General features: G+C 39.7%; 2 protein-coding genes across 10 annotated transcripts in view; one reads left to right on the top strand and one right to left on the bottom strand.

Annotated features, from left to right (window-relative positions):
• Window positions 1–23,154, top strand: part of Eip74EF (Ecdysone-induced protein E74) — a 187,810-nt gene that overhangs the window by 31,885 nt on the left and 132,771 nt on the right. The gene's annotated exons all lie outside the window — the stretch shown is intronic.
• Lsm11 (U6 snRNA-associated Sm-like protein LSm11) overlaps window positions 2,430–23,154 on the bottom strand; it is a 23,501-nt gene continuing 2,776 nt past the window's right edge. The window contains exons 3-5 of the mRNA XM_011640011.3: window positions 13,268–13,392; window positions 9,018–9,156; window positions 2,430–2,955 (exon numbers count right to left, since the gene is read on the bottom strand). Of these exons, the coding sequence (XP_011638313.2) occupies window positions 2,801–2,955; window positions 9,018–9,156; window positions 13,268–13,392 (419 nt within the window). The 3' untranslated portion in view covers window positions 2,430–2,800. The remainder of the gene's footprint in view (window positions 2,956–9,017; window positions 9,157–13,267; window positions 13,393–23,154) is intronic.

Genomic DNA, 23,154 nt, shown 5'->3' with positions numbered 1-23,154 from the left:
CCTCTGGCCGCTCATGATCTAGGGGGCAAGGGGATAGGGGGGAGTTCGTGCTTTCACCGTGCCCCGGCGAGATGCACTTTTCCGCGACGCAGAAGCGAAGGCGCGTGATTTCGCGTGCGGAAAAATATGATTTTAGAGCGATTAGCTGGAACGCGAGAGAGAGAGAGAGAGAGAGAGAGAGAGAGAGAGAGAGAGAGAGAGAGAGAGAGAGAGACGCCGCGAGCGACGAGGAAGTGCGGCTTTGTTTCAACGCGGCGAGATTATTCCGCGTTGAATTTGGGGGGATGCGCTCTGTTCTCCTACGCGGCGAGGTAAGGGGAAAACGGGGATTACAAAAATTAATGGTGCCGCGAGTTGTAATTATGGAAGACTAGCGTGTAACGCGACGCGCCGCGGTCAACGTGTCATTTCAACGTCATTCTCGGTGATAATGCGCAATGCCCGTGAGTAAACATGCGTATAAATGGATAAATCTTAAATACCATTATACAGATATTACGAAAAGGATACATTATAATATCTCTTCCGGACTTGTTGATATTAAAGTTTAATGACATATCCGAGCTTTATGAAGATATTTCATTGCTGCTTATGCTCTTGACGCTTAATTTATGAAAAACTCTTGGATTTGTAATTATTTATAATTCAAGAATCATCGCGGCCTCGACATTTTTTATTAACATGCTATTCAGCCGATCGAAAGGAAGTACGCAAAAAACTGGTATATGTTAATATATCGATGCTACGACCATGAAACAACCAGCATCCTTCTCAGATTGGCCTTTAGTATCTGCGTTGAAGAGAAAGTACTCTATATGCCTAGGACAAATCGCGCATATTTAACATACAATCTAAATACATCGACACTCCAGACGCTAAACGAATTCATTACACGCTATTATATCTCACTAGAATTTCACTATACGTCAGTTTTACGTAATTCTTTCCTAGTAGAATAAAGAAACAAACATCGCAGTAATCATTATAAAAAAATATCACGAAAGAGCCTCGTGTTACATATATTATTCCGAATGGAAATTTTTCTATTTTTCAATCTCAATTATTTTTTTTTTTTTTTACATCTACCTTGAACAGCATCGACCTCTTTTGACATCACTTAACCTATAGTTCCTATTTAGAATCACAACGTTCTGTTGAAGATACATATATTCGAAACATATATACATATATCGCAAACTGGCCTTTCAAACTACAAAGTGAAACGTTTAATTCTCAAATAAATCTATTATGATTTTCTAGAACATATCTAGAACATATTCTTATAACATATCTCAAGATTAAAAGTAGGAGTCGGAATACTTGCACAAATATATTTATATAATATTTATTTATTTTAATATTTTAATATATATTTATTTATTTTAATATTTTATTCATAATATTTTATACATCAGAATTAGAAATTATAAATCAATACGTCATTCCTGTGTGATCATCTGTGTAAAAGCCAATTTTTCAATTTTCGCGACGTTCTTTCAGATGTGATCGATCAAAAGTTCCCAAAATAGAAAAGTTCCCGATCATTCTCGCAATCGCGAGTGAACCGACTTGCGAGAGATGTCGTCGATCCCCTCCTCGTCGTTGATAAACAACACACACGTCGACGGGGGGGGGGGGGAGGGGTAATCGTGTATACGTTGTGCCGCGGTTTTCTGGCGGGCACCGACCCGGTACCATAATCGACATCGAAACTTTCTTATTCTCGGCAACGCGCACATTCCGTCCCGCGCTGCCTCGAGGGAGGGCGTAAGGAGGGGAGGGGGCAGGGGGAGGGGGAGGGAGTGAAAGAGACATTTACGAGGGCGAGGAGTGCTCGAGAAGGGAAAAACCAGTCGCGGACCGTGAGTTTAGTCACGGTGGAACGGCGCGACGCCGGACAATCGCGCGAATTAACTTTCTTCGCCGTCTTGGACTTCCTCGTTGGTCGACGCGCGCCACGGATTAGAGCTCTATCGGCTTTTACCTCTATCGTCCTCCTCCATACAACACCGCTCGTACGTGCGCTCGAAGGCCGCACCGATGTGCCGACGTGCCGTATAGAGATCGACCTCTCCTCTTTTTATCTTTACGTTCCTTCCCTCCCCCCTCTTTCTCTCTCTCTCTCTCTCTCTCTCTCTCTCTCTCTCTCTCTCCTTGCCTCGGAGTCCTTGCATCCGTCGCGAGAAAGTCCAGTCTCGGCGGCCTCCAGGTTTTGATTCCCCGTATAATTTCAGGGGCGCGATGCGTTTTGACGTAACTACTTAATAACATGGCATACATAAGCGCGTCCCGTATATCGCTGAAAGTTAATTATGGCGGGAAGAGGTGGGATAGGCAACGGATGGGCAAGGTGAGAGAGGCGTGAATTTCATTATTCACCTTTGCGGGAAAAAAAAAAGAAAGAAAGAAAATTACGTTAACGGTACCTCTTTTCGTTCAAAATATATTTATTATTTAAACGTATTGTTGGGGAGAAGGAAAAATGAATGGAGTATTCCGGTTATGTAGATCACGATCTCGGCGTTATAGAGCCGCGTAATTGGATGAATTTCATTATTCGATTAATGTATTCTGAGGTACGCAATGTAGTCGAAAAAATCGACTTTTTGCGGAAAATCTTATACAAATAGATTTCAAACATTTATAGACACTAAAACATTTATCACAATAATAAATTGTGTAAAATCCCATTACAATAAATAACAGTACGAGTAACAGGAAGAGACCATATACAATTGGGTATGTAAGTTAACGCACGTGGCACCGTAGTTGTGGACAGCCCTTAAGGCGATAGCGTTAGTCAATTGATTTTGACGATTATGGCGACCTGTTCTCCCCTTAGCAGCATCTGCGGCACGTGTCTCTCCAAGATCTCCGTCTTTCCCTCGATCTTCGTCACCATCGTAGCCGTAGGGACGTCGTTTTCTGACAGCTCTACTTTGACTGCATCAGCACCTGAATTGAAAATGCAATGTCGAGTCCTTGCTATATCTTTTCCGACACGCGCTTCCTTCCGCTCGGCTAACGGTGCAATTCCTCCTCTCCTTCTCACTTTGCAATTTTAATATACGAGTGCGTAAATGACTTTACTTACTATTCGCCGTGACAGCGATAGTAAGGGAACCATTAGTCTTTCAATCGAAATAGGAAGCGTATTTGCGACAATATACTAGATAAAAAAAAAATGGAAATAGATAAGAAATTTTCTTATTCCTTAACTGGAAAGTTCCATTCTTGAGAAACTTCATTTTAAAACGCGCCGATAATGTTTTTGTATAGCTCACATGAATGTGCATTAAAATATATTATATTGTATGTTTATGCGGAAAATATAAATTAATCAATTGCACTTTCAATGCACAATCGATCAAATATGGATCGTTTTTATTACGAGATAAAAGTGTTTATTCAGCGTTATACACATCGCTTAAAATTCAGCGTTATACACATCGCTTAAAATTTTATTGTCAATATTTCCCATTTATTTTAAATGATCCTAACCAATCAGTTATTATATTTATAAAACAATTTAATAAAATTTCTAGTGTTAAATTTCATATTACAAAGATTTCTTTTAAAATCTTGCGATAACTTAAAATTTTTAATTTCAAATTTTTTAAGCATATTACAACAAATTTGCTATAATTAGAGACACTTTCGGCTACTGTAACGAGTCCATATCGCAACGAAATCTGAGGTAAAAAAAATTAAATATAAACGCGAACGTTAACCGGAAGTTATCGGAAGTATATGGTGTCGCGGATAAACCTTGGGGAGAAAATGTCGCTGGGATCACGAGGAAAGTCTGGGAAGGTTGTTTATGTGCCAGCACGTGTCCGTAGAAGTGCGCAGGAACCGCGATAAGGAAGTCGGGGTCGGAGGGAACGGAAGGGCCACGAGGGTCGGAAGGAGAGTGGTAGGCAGGAAGGCAGGCACGAGGAGCCAACAGGACACGTGTATACGAGCAGGCATCGATCCTCCTGGGTTGTTCTCCAAGGTCACCGGTCTCTCCACCCTCCCTTCTTAGCCTCGTATCAACGACCTCGCGACCCCTCGCGATACGCGTCCCGAAGTACGTCAGTAGGCCAACTAACCCTGAACTCGGCGCACCGAAAGAGAGAGAGAGAGAGAGAGAGAGAGAGAGAGAAAGAGAGAGAGGAGGAGAGACTGCCGAGGAAGAGCCGTGTCCGGGACGTCGCATTTTAGACGACGCTATAAATGGCGACAAGAAGGAAAGAATTTAGTCCTGACATATATTTCCTTGCGTTGCCTCGCAACGCCATCCGGGAAGCTCCATTAACTTTTTAAGGATAGTTGGCGCTTAAATTGTAATTAAAGAAATAAATTAATCTCTTAACAAGTATCACGTCGAAAACTCAGTTTTGGTACTTAATTAATGGTAAAATATATACAGCTTTATATTTTACGACAAAATAAATTCAATTACATTGGCAATTATATTATTTGAAGTATGACGCGATCAAAACAATTCTTTCATCAGTATTTTAGACGAGATCGTATCTGCATTGCTAGAAGCTTAATTAAATTTATAGTACTCGAATTAACAATATTTTTCCGTTTTATTTACGATAAATTAAAACATTTATACATTTTATTGGGAAAAAAAACCGTATATATACGATCTCCAAAATAATTTATAAACGCATCATTATTCTTGAATATAAATTAATTTTGTTTATCAATTTTGTTTCAATGTCGGAAAAACAATTTCCGACTCACTAATTAATTTCATATAATGCGAATTATTATACGATAAATAATAATTAACGTACACAAATCTGTTCAAAACGCTTTCATAAAACTGCAATTTCAAATTTATTATTATTTTAGCAAATCGTTTAATTTTACGCACAATTAACCGGTCGAATCGAAAAAAGGAACTTTTTAAGCTTGTAAACTTTTTAACTATGAAACGGAATTTCGATGTGCCTAACGGACGCACCTATACATGTACAGATAGTTGCCAGTGTGTCTAGCGAAAATCTCGCGAGATTACAGAATGGCATAACCGGAAATTAAAGTTATATCGATAAAACATCAATATCATCGAAAAAATTCGTGATAAAACGTGTGCGATATATAATCCAGAGGATTATCGACTATAAAAGGGTTTTGTATCTAAACCTTCCGAGAGATAAATCGCACTTCTGAGAAAAACCTGAAAAGAAATTCAATTTACAACGGAGTGTCATTTCAGTCGAGATTTCTTCGAATTCTAAGTATAAATATATTAACTGATTGTTCCTTGGTGAGAGAGCGTTGAGTTTAAGAAACGCGAAGTGCTGATAGATAATAAAATCGTACTTTCCTTGTCAAATAGCTTTTTTTACTCAAATGGAAATGTTAACATTTAATTTGTCGAGATATCTAAAATTGCAAATTTTTCTCCTTCAATATTCCGAAGAAACATCAGCAAATTGATTGAAGAACCTGCAAACACAAAACGTCCGTTTCCACGTCGAGTTATATCGATTACTTTATTTCTCTCGATTTTTCCGTTGTGTTTTTATCGTTTAAAAATAGCTCGCGTATAGAACGGAGCGTAGGAACATTTCCAAGTTGAAACGCGTGTTTGGCCACTTATATAGATCGCGTGTTTGACGCGAGCGGCGCGGATGAATGAAAACGAGAGGCTTGAAGGTTGGAGGGCACGTGGCGAGGGAGAAAAGGAAGAACAAGGGTAACACGAGAGAGGAAAATCGGTGGGACGGGAGGGGTTAACAGAGAGCATTGGGGAAGCGTCTTGTGCGGGACCAAAGCGGGAGGGGAGGGGGGTCGCCGGAAGAGGAGAGATCTCGCAGCGGACGAAGAAACGCGAATAGGAAAGAAGGAGAAAATGGAGAGAGAGAGAGAGAGAGAGAGAGAGAGAGAGAGAGAGAGAGAAATGAGTGAGGAAGAGCACACATGAGGGGGGGGGGGGGGTCCGCTGCGCCGGGACCTTCTCTCTTTCTCGAACGCGTATCGAACGTGCGCGCCGGCGACCACTATACGTAGTCAAGGTCGGTCCTTGCTCCTGCCGCAAAGCGGCGACCTTAGTGGGATGTATTATCCCCCTTCGCGCGCGCGATACGACGACCCTTTCTCTCTGCTCTTCCACCGGCTGCCGCCCTTTTGCCGCGCGGTGTAAATAAAGAAGACGAGCTTGGATCGCACTCGCGCGCGCGCACACGCGTACTCCCCTCAGGCGAGTTCGTTAAACCCTATCGATTCGCGCGGCGAATGAAGAATGGGAATCCCACGGATTAAAAGTGAATCGAGACGCTTGTGTCTCGTGTTTCTCTTCTCAGCAACTTCAGAAAGAAATGGGGGAGGGGGGGAGGGTTGAAAAACGGAATTTTGTACTTTGCGGTTCCGAGCGAGAAGATAAGCCAGGAGGTTTTGTGTCTTGTTTTTAGTCTCCGTTGTACTACCGAAAACTTTTTCTGAGCTCTCGTGCAGGAGAAGGTCGTTTTGAAAAACATGTATTAATTACCGAATGACCATTACTCAAGACCAAGCAAATAACATTAGCGAAAAAAAAAAAAAAAACAATATCGGTAAGTTTAAGCCGAAATGATTGTTGTTGATTACTACAGCCCTGACCCGATGACAAATTGTCTCCGTCATTTCGTATCGACAATGTCAGATGGCAAGCGGATGGCGAGGCAAACTAAGAGACAAATTCGCGCGTTTGAAGTTTCGTTGAAACGTCAAGCCGACTATATATATTGAGATACGATAATCTAAAAATACACCATCAATACATGCGCGTGCCTACAACTCATATAACTCGCGAACAGAAATTATTACATATAAGATATCATGTGTTACATGCAAACATTTTTACGTTATTACATTATTAGTATCGAAGGTTCATCATATTTCTTAAATAATTAGAAATGTGATATACCACATTTCCGGAAGCAATTTTTATTAATTGAAATATGTACCAGTCGTTTTAACACACACTGTTTGTATTTAAAAAAAAAATTTCTCACTCTACGTTAAAAAAAAAAGACTAAATTTTATTTTAAGTAGAACTTACTTTAAATATCTTCAAAATAATATGGTAGAGATATATTCAACATGCAATAAGAATATCTGTCGGATCAATGAATATTTATTTTTTAAAAGATTTCATAAATCTCATATATAAATTTATATAAGACATATCACGGAAGATCTAAAATATAAATAATTGGCCATCAGCGCGGTTTCGAAGAGATTTCAATTAAATCAGGAATATTTCGGTAAAACCTTTTCTCTTCGCAACTGCGTGTATTGCAGCGTGTATTTATTTTTCCTTAGGGCCGCATTATTTGAACTCCGAAATGTCGGAGGTTACAGAGCTCGCTTTTTATGATTCAACTCGATTACCATCTCGATCTTTTTTCTCTTTCCCTCTCCCTCGCTCCCTCTCTCTCTCTCTCCTTCTATTATCGTATAACGTATTGTATCGCCGTGAGACGCAAAAACTTGTGAGGAGGCAAGGATAATCGATCGATCCTTTCCATCGCATCTATCTCGAGTCCGGCACTCGTGATTTTTTTGCGCGTTGCATAATACCATACGCATCTACATATTTATATATCGAAAACGATTATTACAGCGTCGAGAATGTATAATTGTTGAGAAATGAGGCTGCTTGTGAATTTCAATAGAATTATAGCCGCTAATCCTTTTCGGATTGTACGATGCCATATGCAAATTTCGAGAATTTCACACTTATTGTTGTGAGTCACATTATTAAAATAGATTTTGCATTGAGATTTTTGTGTAATTAAGAAATATACGGAAAGACTATTTTCCATGCTTTCCGTTTGGAAATCCACGTGGAAAATATAATTTATCCTTGATCCTTACACGCGCGGTTAAATGATATATGTAGAACAGGTTATAATTCAAGTTGTAGCATATTTTCTTGATCAAGTCTTTGTATTTAGTATTTCTTTTCTTCATCAATCTTTATGGAGTACATGCGATTAGCATAGGACATAACAACATTATAGTTAATTTTATTGCAGCTGCATCAGTTGCGTCAGTCATATTAGATCATACCTTCTATTCTCAGAAAAATATAAAATAAAACCAAATAATAGAAATCAGACTTAATATTGCTTGACTTATTATATGCTTGAAGCTGTCATAAATATCAGATATAATTAATCTTAGTGTCCCGATGATATTAATTGTTGTCTAATTTATAAAAACTGGTTAAAAAATTACAAAAATCATAGATTGTCTACGTAATATAATTAATTTTATAAATAATAACATTCGTCAAAACCCAATCCATTTAACGGCCAATAATTTCATTATGAAGGAATTGATTTTAATGCTAAATCTTTTAAGAAACTAATTCAATCGTCTATTTTTTTGTGCTTCAATTTGAGATCTTTAAGGAAAATATATATGAAAAAGCAATCGTAATTTAAAATCGTTTTTTGTGATTATAGTCTGTGATAGGTTACATGTTCTCCGTATTTTCTCCGAGAAAATAATGGATAAAATGACAAATCTAAATATTTTAAAGCTTTCTGTTTTTAAATTTGTGACTCAAGAATCTACGCATTGTGAAATTTTCTTGCGTAGTATACTAAAATATACTGAAATACTGTATAGTTTTCTAGTAGTTTGAAACTGGTTCGACTTGTATTCGAATAAATCTTTGATTTAAATTTGCTTTGAAATAGATTTGAAAAACTCAAAACAGATTCAATCTAAATAATTTTAATTAAAAAAAAATATATAATCAAAAATATAATCAACGCAAGACAAATTATATTTTTATACATTTACATTTTATATATTTTATTTTAAAGATACACTCATTAGTACGACATTGAAACTCTAGAAAGAAATTTTCTATAAAATAAAATTTCCCATAAAGTTGAATTTTGAGAAAACAAATAAATCTAAAGAATATACTGAAATAAAGGACCTTAGAATAAAGTCCTTAGAATAAAGAAGAACCTTAGTTATACGCCGTATCGTAGACTTAAATAAAACGAACGTACCAAGAGCGGGCGCTTTTCTCTTAACTTTGCGGGACCAGATCTCGAAACAATCCTCCAGCGCGAGGTTCCAATGCTTGTCGAAGGCGACTACGTATGCCTCCACGTGTCCCCTTATTCCCCGCGCGTTCCTGGTGTAGACCTTCGGCACAAAGAACGACCGATTATTCCTTTTCGATTGCAATTTCGAGTCCCCGTATTACACGCGACTCGTCCCTTCCGGATAAAGCCGCGCTCGCCGAGAAAAGAGACGGCGATCGGCATCCTCACTTTCGACGATCATCCCAGACGAATCCGAAATGTGAGGTAAAAAAAGATAAAAGAGATCTGTTAACGCTGTGAAAACATCATCTTGATTTTTATGGTGCGACACATCTTTTATAATCATTATCTTCTCAAGAATAAGTCTCATTCGATTCTCAGAAGAAGAATAAATATCCTCTGTTTATCATTAACCATTGTCATTTAGATTGGGATAGTGTGTCATATGAAATATGTTTACAAAGAAGCCAAGTTGATTTTTCATTTTTTTTTCCATCCTTTTAACTTCTCGAAGAATTCGTGTTCAATGAAATACTTGTGCGAGCTGTCATGGGATATAACTCAGTCAATTTTTTTGTTTCCCTATCGTACATCCATTCATTAAACTTTTGCATAGTTAACTAGTTGTATAGATAATATATCTGTTGCGAATATAATTCATATTATTTTTAGTTATTTTTATCATCTCGATGATCGGTAGCTTTATATCATAATTTATTTTGAATTCTAATCTACTGATAAACCTGTTCCTTTGAATTTCTTATACCGTTCATCTTTTTTCTTTTTTTCTCCAATGTAAAGATAAAAGAACAACAGGCCTACTGTTATTTCACGACATGTTTTATCGGAAAAATTTGAATAGCGAGTTTTTTTTGCTTTTTGGCTAAATTAAAGTTTCTAAAACCTAATATTACATAATGTTATGCTATGTTCATTGTATTCACAGAAAAATAGCATTTTATTGCTAAGAAAAGTGATTACTCATTCCTTTTTTTCTTTTAAGTTAACGATTATCTTTAACAAAGAATATTTTCTCGATAATGGTCTTAAAATATACTTATCATAAATTTTAGAAAAACTCACTATCGCTATATGCTCAAAAAAAGAATTTATTTTCTTCTAAAGATTATAAAATTTTATCGCAAAAGATTTGATTTTTTGAAATAAATCGACTTTTTTTACGTTAATTTAATATTCTTTATTTAAACATTACACTCGCTAAGATTCAGAATATATTTTGATAAATTTATTATGATAAATTTGCGGATATATGAACTTTTTGAAATACATGAAATAAATAATATTTACTTAAATATGATACTGGTATTTTTCTGTGTGTAGGGGGGATACACGAAGTGCGATATCTAACCGACACTTCGCCGCGATAAAATGCATTGAAGACGCATCGCGCCTGGTTGAGGAAGGTTCGTGTCTGCGAGAAAACTTTGTTGTTTGTCGCATAGATACGAGATAGCGGTCTGATACGCGGAAGTGCAGGCTGACGAGGCAACAAGGCCCCCTTCAATGCCTTTCGCGCAGCGCGATGACATACGTGCCAGCCGGCTTTGTCGCGATGAGAACTAATTGCAAGCCTCGGACTCGTGTCCGTGTATCGTCATCGCGAGCCATTGAGTGCCGACGACGTTCGCGAATTAGCCGGAATCGATTCTAGGAGTCCGCAAGATTCCGCCAACGAGGAGTCTCCGCCAAGGCGGAGAGGACTCACCCTTCCGCGTGTTTTCGTTTTTACACAGAACTAATGGAGTCATTTTGCCGACTTGCTCGGTGTCGATGAATTAATTCGAGATTGCTTATTTTTCTGTTTTCACCAAGTTTTTTTTTTTTTTTTTTTTTTTTTTTTTTTTTTTTTTCAAATATTCGACTTGTTAAAAATCTGCGACTCTATCTCGGAATAAGTATCAATGGCGGGGACGCGCATGCACACGATGAAAATATGCCGTTAGAATTTATCATTGTTTCGGAATTACGATAGGATTTTGCGCGCGTGATGTGTCAGGATTTTCTTGAGTATTTTCAAGGATTTTGTCGCGATCGAGAGCGGCAATGAGATATCGAGGACGATTCGGTAGAAACGTGAATTCAATTAGACCGGAAAACTTCGGGAGTGCTCGAGGCTGTGATCCGGTCGACTCGATTAAATTCCGCGCGCGCGCGCGCGCGTGTGTGTGTGTGTGTGTGTGTGTGTGTGTGTGTGTGATTTCTTGCTGAAATCCCTGCACGGAAAATTCTTCCACTCCGTTTTTCCTATTCTCGACTTTAGCAATTTTGTTGTTTTAGTCTGAAAAAACAAATTTTATCCCGAAACAAAAATAATGCTGAATTAGATAAAGTAATTAAAAGCATATTAAATATGTAAATTCATCTTTTCTTGATGAATAACAGGAAGATAAATCTCGGGGACGTTAGCTATTCGATTATTCAATCAACATAATCGAATGTTCCTCGCAATTTTTTTTTTTTTTTTTCTTAATGTACTTGCATTCGACGAGATGAGTTTGAATGACTTGATGATAAAGAGAAAAAAAAACGCGCGCTTTCCTCGGCAATTTGAACGGTCGAAGGTCGAATGATCGATTCGCCAAGATAAAATCTCCTTTCCGGATGCGTTCGAAGGTCGCGGGAGATTAGGATCTACCGTCGAGGACGGTGATTTGAAAGACGAGGCGAGTCTTGAGGAACGCGCGAGGAACTTTCGTCGACGCCGACGCCGACGACGATGACGACGACGACGATGAAAGTTAACGCTTTTAATTGAAACTCGCGGAAGGAGGCTAATCGAAAACTGCAGCCTCCTCGTTGAAGATATCCGCTTCCGCTCGGCGGAAGCCCAATTAAATCAATTTGACTTTTATTTTCCATTATTCCGTCTCATTGTCCTATTATTAGCCGTCCTTAGTGCGAGGCGGCGATCATTAAGCACGCCACACCGCCGAGAAATCATCGGGCGCGATTAGATAAGTATGATGATGACTTATCAGCGTGCACACCGCGCCGCAATTTTACAACTTTCCACACGGTGACGTGCCTTCACTTCCGGATTGATTATATAATCTCGAGGACGTGAATTCTGTACCCATCGAATAATAGATCAGGGGTAGATTCCTGTGTTGTTTATCTAGAAAATGAAAAAAAACATCTCCCACTATGACATTGTAACTCAAAATATATCGCCGTATGTTTTTGTAAAATTAAAAATCAGATATTAATCTTAAAGTCGTTATATTATGGGTTGTATTTCGAAATATTTGTGCAATCTTTGAAAAAACGACATGCGTGTAACTGAAAAATTTTAAAGCATCCCATGACGGAAATTACGTCTTTTGACATGCGAGATTTCGCATGGAATGATCAGCAATAATTTCGGAAGGATGTCGTGCGCCAAATTGTATTTTCCTGAGATTGGCTGTGTATATGTGCCTTCGAGAGATAAATTTTAGGGCAGCAGTGCGACCCTTTTGGCCGCGATTTCGTCTAGCGTTGAATCGTTTGTCGCACGACGTCAGGGACGTAAACCAGAAGTGGCCAGAGCGCCCCATGATTCGGTCGCCATGGTTACGAGTGTTGACCCGAATGCTTTTCTTTCCTCCCTGGTCGCGTTTCTCGACAAAGGGTGGATCTCGTCGTCGCCCTTCGAACACCCGCGAAGGGTTTCGCGTATGTGTCACTCGGCTGCGAAAGTGTGTCAGCCGTGTATGTGCGCACGCACAGTTAAGGGTTAGAGGGATGGAAAAGAAACGAGGGAAGGAATTGGTGGAGAGGCGGAAACGCTCCTTTTTAGGATTGCTTCTTCGTCGTTGGCAAGGATATAAAGGATTAGGAAGGAGACACATTTCACTGGAAAATTGTGACGAAAAATACCAATTTTAAAAGATGGTAATGTTTAAAATGATAATGTAATGATGTAAATGTTTAAAAATTTTTTTAAATTTTTCACAGAAGATAGAAAATTAATCAAATGAGAGAAACGTTAATATTTAAATTGTCTTTTAAGCTGTGATAAATATAATAATCTAGAGATTTTTAACGTAACAAGAGAATTATTTCTTTAAAGAAATCGCTGTAAATTTAAAATCATTGTAATATCATAGAAATTGTATTTTGTTTAAAAAATCATCTTTGACATTTTTTTTTTACAAGAAAAATCAGATTCGTTAGTCAACCATTAAAAAAGATTAAGTAATGTGACCTACCCTAACCCGGATTTTATTCTCCATACATCCGTGGAGCATTCCTAACGGGCCGAGGGTCTTTTGCATTTTTGTGAGTAAATTCTTCTGTTCAAGTAAATACTTCTGTTTTCTGCCAGGCACTGGTTCTGTAAACAGTTAGTTTCAAACTTAGTATTTTATTAATTACGTTTAAAGTATTAAAATATTTAAAGAAAATATGTATTAAAACTAATTAAATTGTATAGAATTGAGATAAAGCATCCATTTATATTTAAATAAACAAAAATTTGAACATTGTAATATACTTTCGGAATTAAGAAATAAATTTCGGTAGATTGTGTGTGAATTGATACTATTATACTAATATAAGCAAGATGCACAATATTTTAAAGAATTCTAATAAAATGAAGAAAATTTAACTCATGGATGGATTTGATGAATAATTCGCTAAAAATAATTTACGATTAGAAAGAGAGCTTTTTTATTTTTAAAGTGACGTCAAAATGTTAAGTTTTCAGATAATCTCGTGATATTGAACTTGATCATTTATTATTTGCGTTAAATAACATTTTTATAAAATAAAAATAAAATACATCACGTTTGTTGCATGTATAGTTTTAGTTGACTGCTTGATCGAGTCGAATATCATAAATATTAAAAATAAATATTAATCATAAATATTAATCTTAAAAATAATCGGAAAAAAAGTTTCTTTAGTAATCTCATAAGTTATGAAACACTATACATACGTATGTGTAGATATTATTATTATTTTTTGTAATATAATTATATTAAAAGTAACATACTCTATGTTTTTAACATCGGATATTTTTAATCTTGATGCTTTAATCTTGATTGTAATTGGATATATAATTATGATACATCATATAAGTAAAATTTTATAAAATATAAATTTATAAAATCCTTATTTTATATGAATACATGTGTGTGTGTGTGTGTGTGTGTGTGTGTGTGTGTGTGTGTGTGTGTGTGTGTGTGTGTGTATGAGCGTATCAGAGATTTTATAAAATTTTATTTCATATGTAAAAAAAAAAATTAACTAATACCTACAGTAAGTATATTATCTGGATTAAAATGTCAAGATTAAAAATATCCTGGCACAGAATATAAAAAAATGCTACCTTTGTATAGTAGTTAATGCTATGAATATATTATAATAATAATCATAATATTAATAATAATAAGAGAAATAACAACTGTAACAAGACACTATATTATGCTATATTATGAGTTACTATACTTGAATAGTATCGGAAGTAGTCCCGAGACGGGCAGATTGCGCCGGTAGATTTTTATGAGCCGCCGTAACACCGCGCTAATAAGAATTTATGCGGCTCTCTCGTGTCTCGCGGACTCGCTCGACAAATCATCGTTCATCCTTACGCGCGAGGAACGGAGAGCCGATAGCATCGCGCGCACGTCGTTCGTTCCTCCAGTTTTTGCTCCTTTTTCCCCGCTGCGACCGCGAGACTTTACGCAGCCGGGAGAGCTTCATTAACCCCCGTAGTCGTTCCTGTATCTTATACACAGTGATACGAAACTTTTCTTTCCTGTTAAAATAAATCAATCGAATCTACGATGACCGCGTAACGCGGAAGAAGAAACAAAACCTCCGCTTGACATCTACGTAATTTAGCGTCGTATCGAGAGCAATCGCTGTCGATTAAATAAAATTGAGAGGTCGTTCGTTTCCATTTCATTATTGTACAAAAATTATATACATAAATCATAATTTTTTTCAGTATTAAACGCTAGGCTTGACTTTTAATTTCTTTTTGTTTCTTTTGCCAAGAAATCAACATAGATCGTTCTCATTGCGAATCGTCATTCTTTAACATTAAAAACGTCTTATTCAGTAAATCCAAACAAATTTCAATAAAATCTATCGCAACTCTCGTTCCATCGATCATCGGAATAATTTTTAGTTAAAATGTCTCTATAACTGTATTTTTGGATATAGTGACAGAAAAAAAAAAAATAATTTTAAATTTTCCCGAAGAATGTCTGAAAGCTCATTCTTTGCACATATTGCAAAGCTGGATTTTCTTTCTGGCCTTACGATTCGCGGAGGGGGAGACTCGATAGTCCCGGCCCTGGACGGTCGTCGCGCGCGGAAAGAGGAACGCCGCAAAGTTACGTAAAGCCTCGGCGCTCGCTGCATGGCATGGCGCGGTGCGGTGCGGTGCGGTGCGGCGCGGTGTGGCGAGTGTGCACTTATTTTCTCCGTGTGCGCGCGCCCGACACTCGTGACTCGCACACTTGAAGCGGTGCAGCAGGAGCGGTGCATCGAGCGAGAGCTACGGTGACGCTCGCACGCTCGCTCGCGAGATCGACGGTGCCAATTGGCTTTCTCCGATAACTTTCATCCGTCTAAAGGGGCCCGCCGCCCGCCCGACCGCTCGCTCCGCTTCTTTTCCACCTTTCTTTGTTCCTTTCCGCGTGCACTTTCACTATCGCGCGATCCACTATTGCGCCGAGGCAGCCCGGCATCGTCGTCGATCGAGGACGAGAGGACGAATCGACGACGACGATCCGCGCGCTCGCTCGTAATTAAATCGCGAGCAGGCGCGCTCGCGTTACCCGACTATATATTTTTTTTCCCTTCCGTAGATAACGATCGGGGTAGGAAGTCGCCGTTTTTAAAGCGAGATATATAAGTGTGAGAGTACTTTTAAATGGCGAACTCTCGAAGTCTCTGAATATCGAAGGTATCGATTTGCACGCTCAATTCTGCAAAATGTTCCCTAGGGTATCTTCCGATTAATACAAATCTATAAATGAGAAACGTCTTATCTCATCTAATGGATAAATCAGGTTTGTCTCGGCGAGGAGAAATGAACGGGGGAAGCGAGAGGAGGAAGGGTACAGAGAGAGAGAGAGAGAGAGAGAGAGAATCGGGGAGGGAAAAAGAGGCGATGGAATAAGCGCATTCGCGCTTCCACCTCCGACCTTCTGGCCGTTTTTCCTTCTTTCTCGCGAGCTCTTTCGCTTCTCTCCTCCGTTCCGATCTTCCTTCGTGCGCGCGTGTGCGAGGAGATAGCGCAGCTCCGAGAGTGTTGCAGCTCGGAGAGCGTTCACGTTTGCGTGAACCGCGTTGCAGGGAACCGTTAGGATCGCAACCGCGCGCGCGGCCGCGAGGGGAGGAACGCGAAACGGTGACTTTATCGTCCCTTCTCTGGGCAGGGTGAGCCACGGAGGTGTCCGTCGTTCCGTACTTCGCCTTGCACGTTCGTTAACCCCTTAAGGCGGCGTGATACTCGGGCTAGCTTGTATACAGGGTGTTCGGTAATCAGCAGACTGCCCGTGTGCCTTTATTGTTATGTTGAGAATCGAGAAAATCGATTCGAAATTGTTTTTTTCTTGAAAAGAGATCGGAACGTAGACGTATTTTGAATCAAAATAGAAAAAAAATAATCTTGGAAAATTAAACTTCTAAAGGGACAATGATTTGTTTTTTTTACTTCAAATAGAATTGCTTATCTTCCTCCAGGATTGACAATGTGTTAATTATAATATTTAATTGATTCCTGATTTATTTATAATTCCTAGTTAATTTATTTACTCGACAGTTAGTGTAAAGCGAGATTTACTGGAATTTGCTTTCTCGCGTCGTGAAATTAATATTGAATTGAAATATTGTAAATTTGATAATTAAACATAATAATTTGGTAATTAAACATTGTACCGATTTCATCATTGTCAAACATCTACTGAAAGCGCATGATTTTTATATTGTTTCGAAATGAAGGAAAACACATTACTTTGATCGCTTGGCTTTTTAAATATTTTTATATCGACATTTAAAGAATAATATTTGTCGCGGATTGAAAAGCAACATGAGACTATCGCTCGAATTCACATTCTCGATTACTTAGATATACGCATATATGCACAGAGAAATTGATTTATAATCCATTCATATATCAGTTTTGAAAATAATTTATAATGTATTCATAATAATTTTGAAAGAAGACCTTCGAACATACGATTTCTCAAACAAAAAAACGAAGGTTCGTCGCTTTCAAAACTTTATTGTGGCTTATGCAAAGTCGCTTGCGCAAAAAGCTCGCTTTCGCAATGGAGGGACGGATGTCCGTGAAACGTAATCACCGCAAAATATCAACCATTAATAATGTAACTTTAATTTAATTTGCGACATACATCGAGCGAGAGCCTTCCTGTTTGCCTTCGGTGTAATATTGTTATACTCCGAAAAAACGTTTGTTATCGATATGTAAATTGCGTAAACATGTTTGATATACGTTGTAGCGATCCTTTTCATCGTTCGCAATTCACATTCCAATCAAGCGATATATCAATTTTTAAACAATAATAAGTTCATGGTAACTAGGAGAAAAGAAAGATTAAGAAGAATTACACGTGCAAGTTATCAATAATTTCTTAATCTCTTTTTTTCTCATTGAGCCAATTACGAAATAATAATTCGATTTGAATATTGTAAATTTATTTATATGTCATATTATACCAGTTGTCATATTATTACCAATATTATAATTATTATCAATATTATACTACTAAATATTTTATTTATACAAAATGTATAATAAAGTATATTGAGCGCTTCAAAATTAGATTCTATTTCAATCAAGTCTGCATGAAATTAATTGAAAAATAAAATTAAAAGTGTAAACAGACAAACACTCCATTTTCTATCATCTATAAATAAGAATTGATACAATTTCATATTATTTCGAATTATCATACGAAGTATAAACATATATTGTCACTTTATTAGTTGTAGTTTACTTTTCAGTTGCAAATCTTTTATGAAGCACCAGAAATACTTCCATCGATAAAAAGGATCATACATTTTATTATCAAATCTCTTGCCAGAATTGATAGCTAAACCATAGATTTTATAGAAAACTTTAGTTTCAGGAAATTAAATTTTGAAAATAATGAAACATTCTTTATTTTCGTTCTATTTTAGAAACAACCTGTATTAATTTGAATTATCGCGAATTGAGATAGCCGATGTTGAAACTTTGGAAAGCATAAACAAAAAATCCAATAGAGTTCCGGCATCAGATATAGATAATTCAATGCACAAGCTTTCTTGTTTATTTATCGAACACGTTACGAGAAACTCTCCCCTCCCTCTCTCTCTCTCTCTTCCCCCTCTCCTTCTCTCTTTCGACGATCAAAGGCGCACTCGAGATTTTCCGGCCTCCCGATCGCTCGGCCGCGTGTTGCGCGATGCGTGCAAAAAGAGCCCGCTAACATCTGTACGGCCGTGTCTCGCGTGTTGTTCACCTGCGAAAATGTTCGCGCGGGTGCGTGCGAAGGAGCAGTTCGGTACCAAGCCCGAACTCGAGGAGAGGAGCCCGTGGGTCGCAGGTGGGTACGACGGCCCCCGGAGAATGTTTGCGGGCGCGGGACGGGCGGGGCCCCTCCTCCCTTCTTCCTGTACCCCGTTGAGAACGGCGAACGAAATATCGCGGGATGAGGTGAGAGGAGGAGGAGAGGGAGAGAGGGAGGGTGGGGGAGGGCGGGCGAGAGAGGAGTAGAAACGCGGCTTGTACCCGCGGATGATCCCCAGGTTGAGTCGCGCTGGGTTCAATGTCCTGTCGGGCAGCGCACCCGAGAGCCGAGGCAGGCAGGCGAGCAGCCACCAGACCTCTCCACCAACACGTACACACACACACACACACACACACACACACACACACACACACACACACACACACACACACACACACACACACGTACACGTGTACACGGCCGCGCACACGTTTCCGCGAGATCGCACACGGCCGCGCGCTCCGTCGTTGCGTACGCCGCGCGCGGATATACGGGGTGTCCCGTAGTTACCGGTGTGCATCTCGAAGGAAATACCGAGGGTACCACTGTAGAAATGATGCGGGTTGCCTCCGTACTCTCCTAGCACTCTATTTGAATTTATAACATATCGTTATGCGAGAGAAAGGTCTCGTGTAAAATTTCGCAGAGCGGAAGAGAATGAAGAGGCCTCGTCGTTTGGTTGATTTATTATAGTTGATTTTCTTTCTGGAGAATTTGAATTTGAGACTCGATTGCCCGATTGCCCCGTGCTCGAAGTCGCGAAGATGCGAAAAGAAACGCGAAGTCCAATTGAATAATCGTCGACGAAGAGTTCAAATTTCTTCGGCTCTACTCGAGAGAAAGTGCCTGACTTCTGAGGCACATTGTATACTCGAACACGGCGAAGGCAGCGCTGGCCGGCTCGCCGCAGTTTGCTTTACGCGAACTAGCCATAGGTACTGTTACTTTTGCGACGAAGCCCTTCGGTTTCCTCTCCCTCCTCCTACCCTCGTCCACCCGATGTTCCTTCACTCGCGGATCCTCACGGCCAAGGAAGTCACCGACGATCATTCGCGATTATTCGGAACTTGTTTTCGGAAGACGATTACGACAGTTTGGCGAGATCGTCTTTTTATCGTTCAGGTGGCAGATTGAGATAAAAGAGAAAAAAGTCCGGAGGAAACAATATCTCTCGAATATTCGATATTTTTTTGAACGTTTTAATACTTAGTTAAGATAAAAAGGAACTTAAGTCTATCTACAAGGATAAAAAAAATAATAAAATCCAAGTGTGCGATATGTATATTGAAATTCATGAAAAAATCGTAATCTTTATTTTTTTTTCTGATGTTATTTTAGGAAATGCAATTTTAAGGAATATTATATAATTGGTGAAAAGTAATGTTCTCTCAAATCTATGAATTTTTTTAAGTATTTTCGAACACATAAGAGCCATAACTTCTCACTTTTTTTTTTTTACAAATTCCAATTAGAAATGTAATTTTATTATATGCGTCTTACTTCGTATCTTAAAATAGTATAATAATTGACACGTGGCACTGTTGTTTCAAGCGCGAAATTAAAAATTAATAATTTAAGCGATCTATTTAAATTATCTGTACATGTGAGAAATTTTGCGATTTCAACATAAATCTCAGAAAGAAGAGATTCCGAATCTGACCTCTACGCTCTAAAATATTCAACGAGCGAATATTTTATTGAACAAGCCAAGTAGTCAAATACTCGACGATGAAGGGAAGCCACATTTGGCAGGCAAGATAGTCGGGATTCCAGCGGCGAATCTTTCCCGGCCTTTCTCGTCCGAAGAAAGGAGAAATCACTCTTACTCCCCGGGAAGGTCGGACGGAGCGCGAGAGCGGGGAAAAAGTCGTTACTCGGTGCGGCCGCGATCTATCGATCCCTAGATCCCCAATGTCGATCGCGAGCGGGCGCGGTCGTCTCTAATCTTCGTTATTGACAAACGGTCGCTTTGCTCGCAAGAGCGTCGCGACATATGCTCTACCAAGATGCGCTCACCTCTAATTGACGCGTAATCTCGTTTTACAGCCAGAGCTCTCATTAAGCTGGCTTTTACGCGATCCGGTAAACCGTAATTATCGCAAGAGCGCGATCTCAAGATGCTGGGAACGGAACCGCCGCGCGCAGCCTTGCCCTCGCGAATGCTCTCGGCTGAACAATCTCCGAACCACCGAACGTCTATGGTAATATAATTTAACCGCTGTCCCGACTCGCTCAACTATCGAACTTTTGTCGTATTTTTAGCAGAGCGTACAAACGCAGTAAAAAGTGTTGTAACAGTACGGTAAATACGAAGTATATCCTTCTATGGGATCGGAAATACCTTTAACGATCCCGTGAAATGCCTTGCGATAGAAATTAGATGTTGAAAGAACTGATGTCTTGCGCTCAGTCTTTCGGAAGAACAACTGATAAAGGAACTTATAAGAACAATGTTAATATCAATTATTAATATATTGAAATTTTAAATCTCTCGAGAGGTCACAGACCGTCTCAAAGTTCTAGAATCTTAGATTTTTAACAACAGGTGAAAGAACAAATTAGAGAAAACATTAGATCTTAGAAATACTTTTATTACTTTATACCTGTAAATTAAAATAATCGTTTTATATCGCAAACGACGCATCGCGTATTTTTAACAGATTTTGAAAACACGGCAGCTTAAAACTAAAGTCTTTAATAAATTAATAACTAAATTTATGAAAATCATTATCCTCCTCTTCCTCTCCCTTTTCGGAAATTTCTTATTGCGAAAACTATCATCTCTGCCAGGAATCGAATTTGGATCATCCGGGTTTACCGGGCAGGTGTCTTCGATCACAGGGACACGTGGTGATATTTATCGCGATAACCAAATAAACAGCGGAAGATTCATCAAACAAATCAGGATCGGGTTAATTACAGTTCGAGTCTCGCATTCTCGTATCCGGGATTGAGAGAAACCAGACCCTAAAATCGATTGCGATATGGCAGATTTCAAAGGAGCGAGAGCTCTGCGCCGCTGCCGATTCGGCGTGCTCGATAGTCATCTGTTACGTTACGTTGGGATAGGTCGGCGCGACGGCGGTGGCGGCGGCGGCGGCGGGTATGTGGTGCACACACGAACACGATGCTGAGAAATTGGATCGTCGGCTCTCTACCGGGTGGCGCGCGCGGAGCAGGGACTTAGGCAGTGGCCCGGGTTCCGATCGTATCGCGCGCGTACGCGGAAACCGGAAGGGCTCGAAGCGGACCCCCTGAGGCTTGATGAGCCGAGACCGAGCGTTCGTGCCGCGCGAGCTCGCATGAACTCCGAGGAAATGAAAAAAGAGAGTAGGAAGAGGGAGGGGGGGGGAAGGGCTGCGTGAAGCGTAGGAAAAACGCGCGTGTGCTCGCGCGCGATGTCGCGCCGCGACGGACGCGCGTAAATGTTGCGCAATGCCGCGCCGAGAGAGAATCGCCGGAGAAAACATCGACGAGAATTCCGTTACTCGAGGCGAACGGCGGCTGCCGTCGTTGCTTTGCATCGTGTTTGTGCCACGAGTGTGAGTATGCGCGTGCATACGTATGTGTATGCGTGCGTGTTTTGTGTTTGCTGTGTGTATGTTGTATGTGTATGTAACGTGCGTTCCTCGCAGCGAACTTGGGCTCTGCCGTTAGAGAGCGAAATTCGCTTCCGAAGCGGATATCTAGGAGAGTCTTTCTCTTTCCCGCATTGTCGTCATTGTCATTTCTCTATGTCTTTCTGACGTTTCGCTCGTGTCACCGACATATGTGTGTCACGTTGCGATAGGTCGGGAGAGTGAACGCGACAAGGTGTGTATGTATGTGTGTGTGTGTGTGTGTGTGTGTGTGTGTGTGTGTGTGTGTGTGTGTGTGTGTGTGTGTGTGTATTATAATATATACCTTGTATACCTAGTATACTTCGTTCGCGATATATTATATATATATATATATATATATATATATATATGAGCAATGAGTCTATTCCAGATCTCCTCTTCCAGAATTTCGCGAGTACGAATATACGTACGAGAAAAACTTGAATACCTCGATTTCCGCGAAGCTTGGTTCCGCGAATTCAAGACATTTCGTAGAATCCCTACGATCTACGATCACTTCTCTCTTTATCGATATATTTTGAGTTCGGATAAATCCAATTAACAAAAAATGAAAAAAAATTCGCAATCCCACAATACATTTATGAATAACCGCAAATAAATCACATTTGGTACGAGTTCCTCGTACGTGAAAATAAAAAGAAAATCTATATCGAGGCCTAGGATACTGATTCGTAGTATCGAATTTAGCGCTCGTAATCGCGGAGCATCTCCGGCTACACGCGCATAACGCGCGCTTGCCCGCTCGCATCGACTCGGTCGCGTTCTCGTTCGCCGACGCGTGTCCCACAATTGGGAAAAATCGCGGTTCCGGCGGAACGTGTTCGAGTGCCGAAGCCGGCCTGCCGTGAGGTTCGCGTTGCGGCGAGGTCGATGTCCGGACGCAACAAGTGCGCTCGAGACTCTCTCGCTCTCGCGCCCGTCTTTCTCTTTCTGGATGCGTTCGCG

Source organism: Pogonomyrmex barbatus, unplaced genomic scaffold (genome assembly GCF_055798465.1).
Source record: "Pogonomyrmex barbatus isolate J1 unplaced genomic scaffold, ASM5579846v1 scaffold3, whole genome shotgun sequence".
NCBI lineage: Eukaryota > Metazoa > Arthropoda > Insecta > Hymenoptera > Formicidae > Pogonomyrmex > Pogonomyrmex barbatus.
This window is presented reverse-complemented; position numbering and strand designations above follow the sequence as displayed.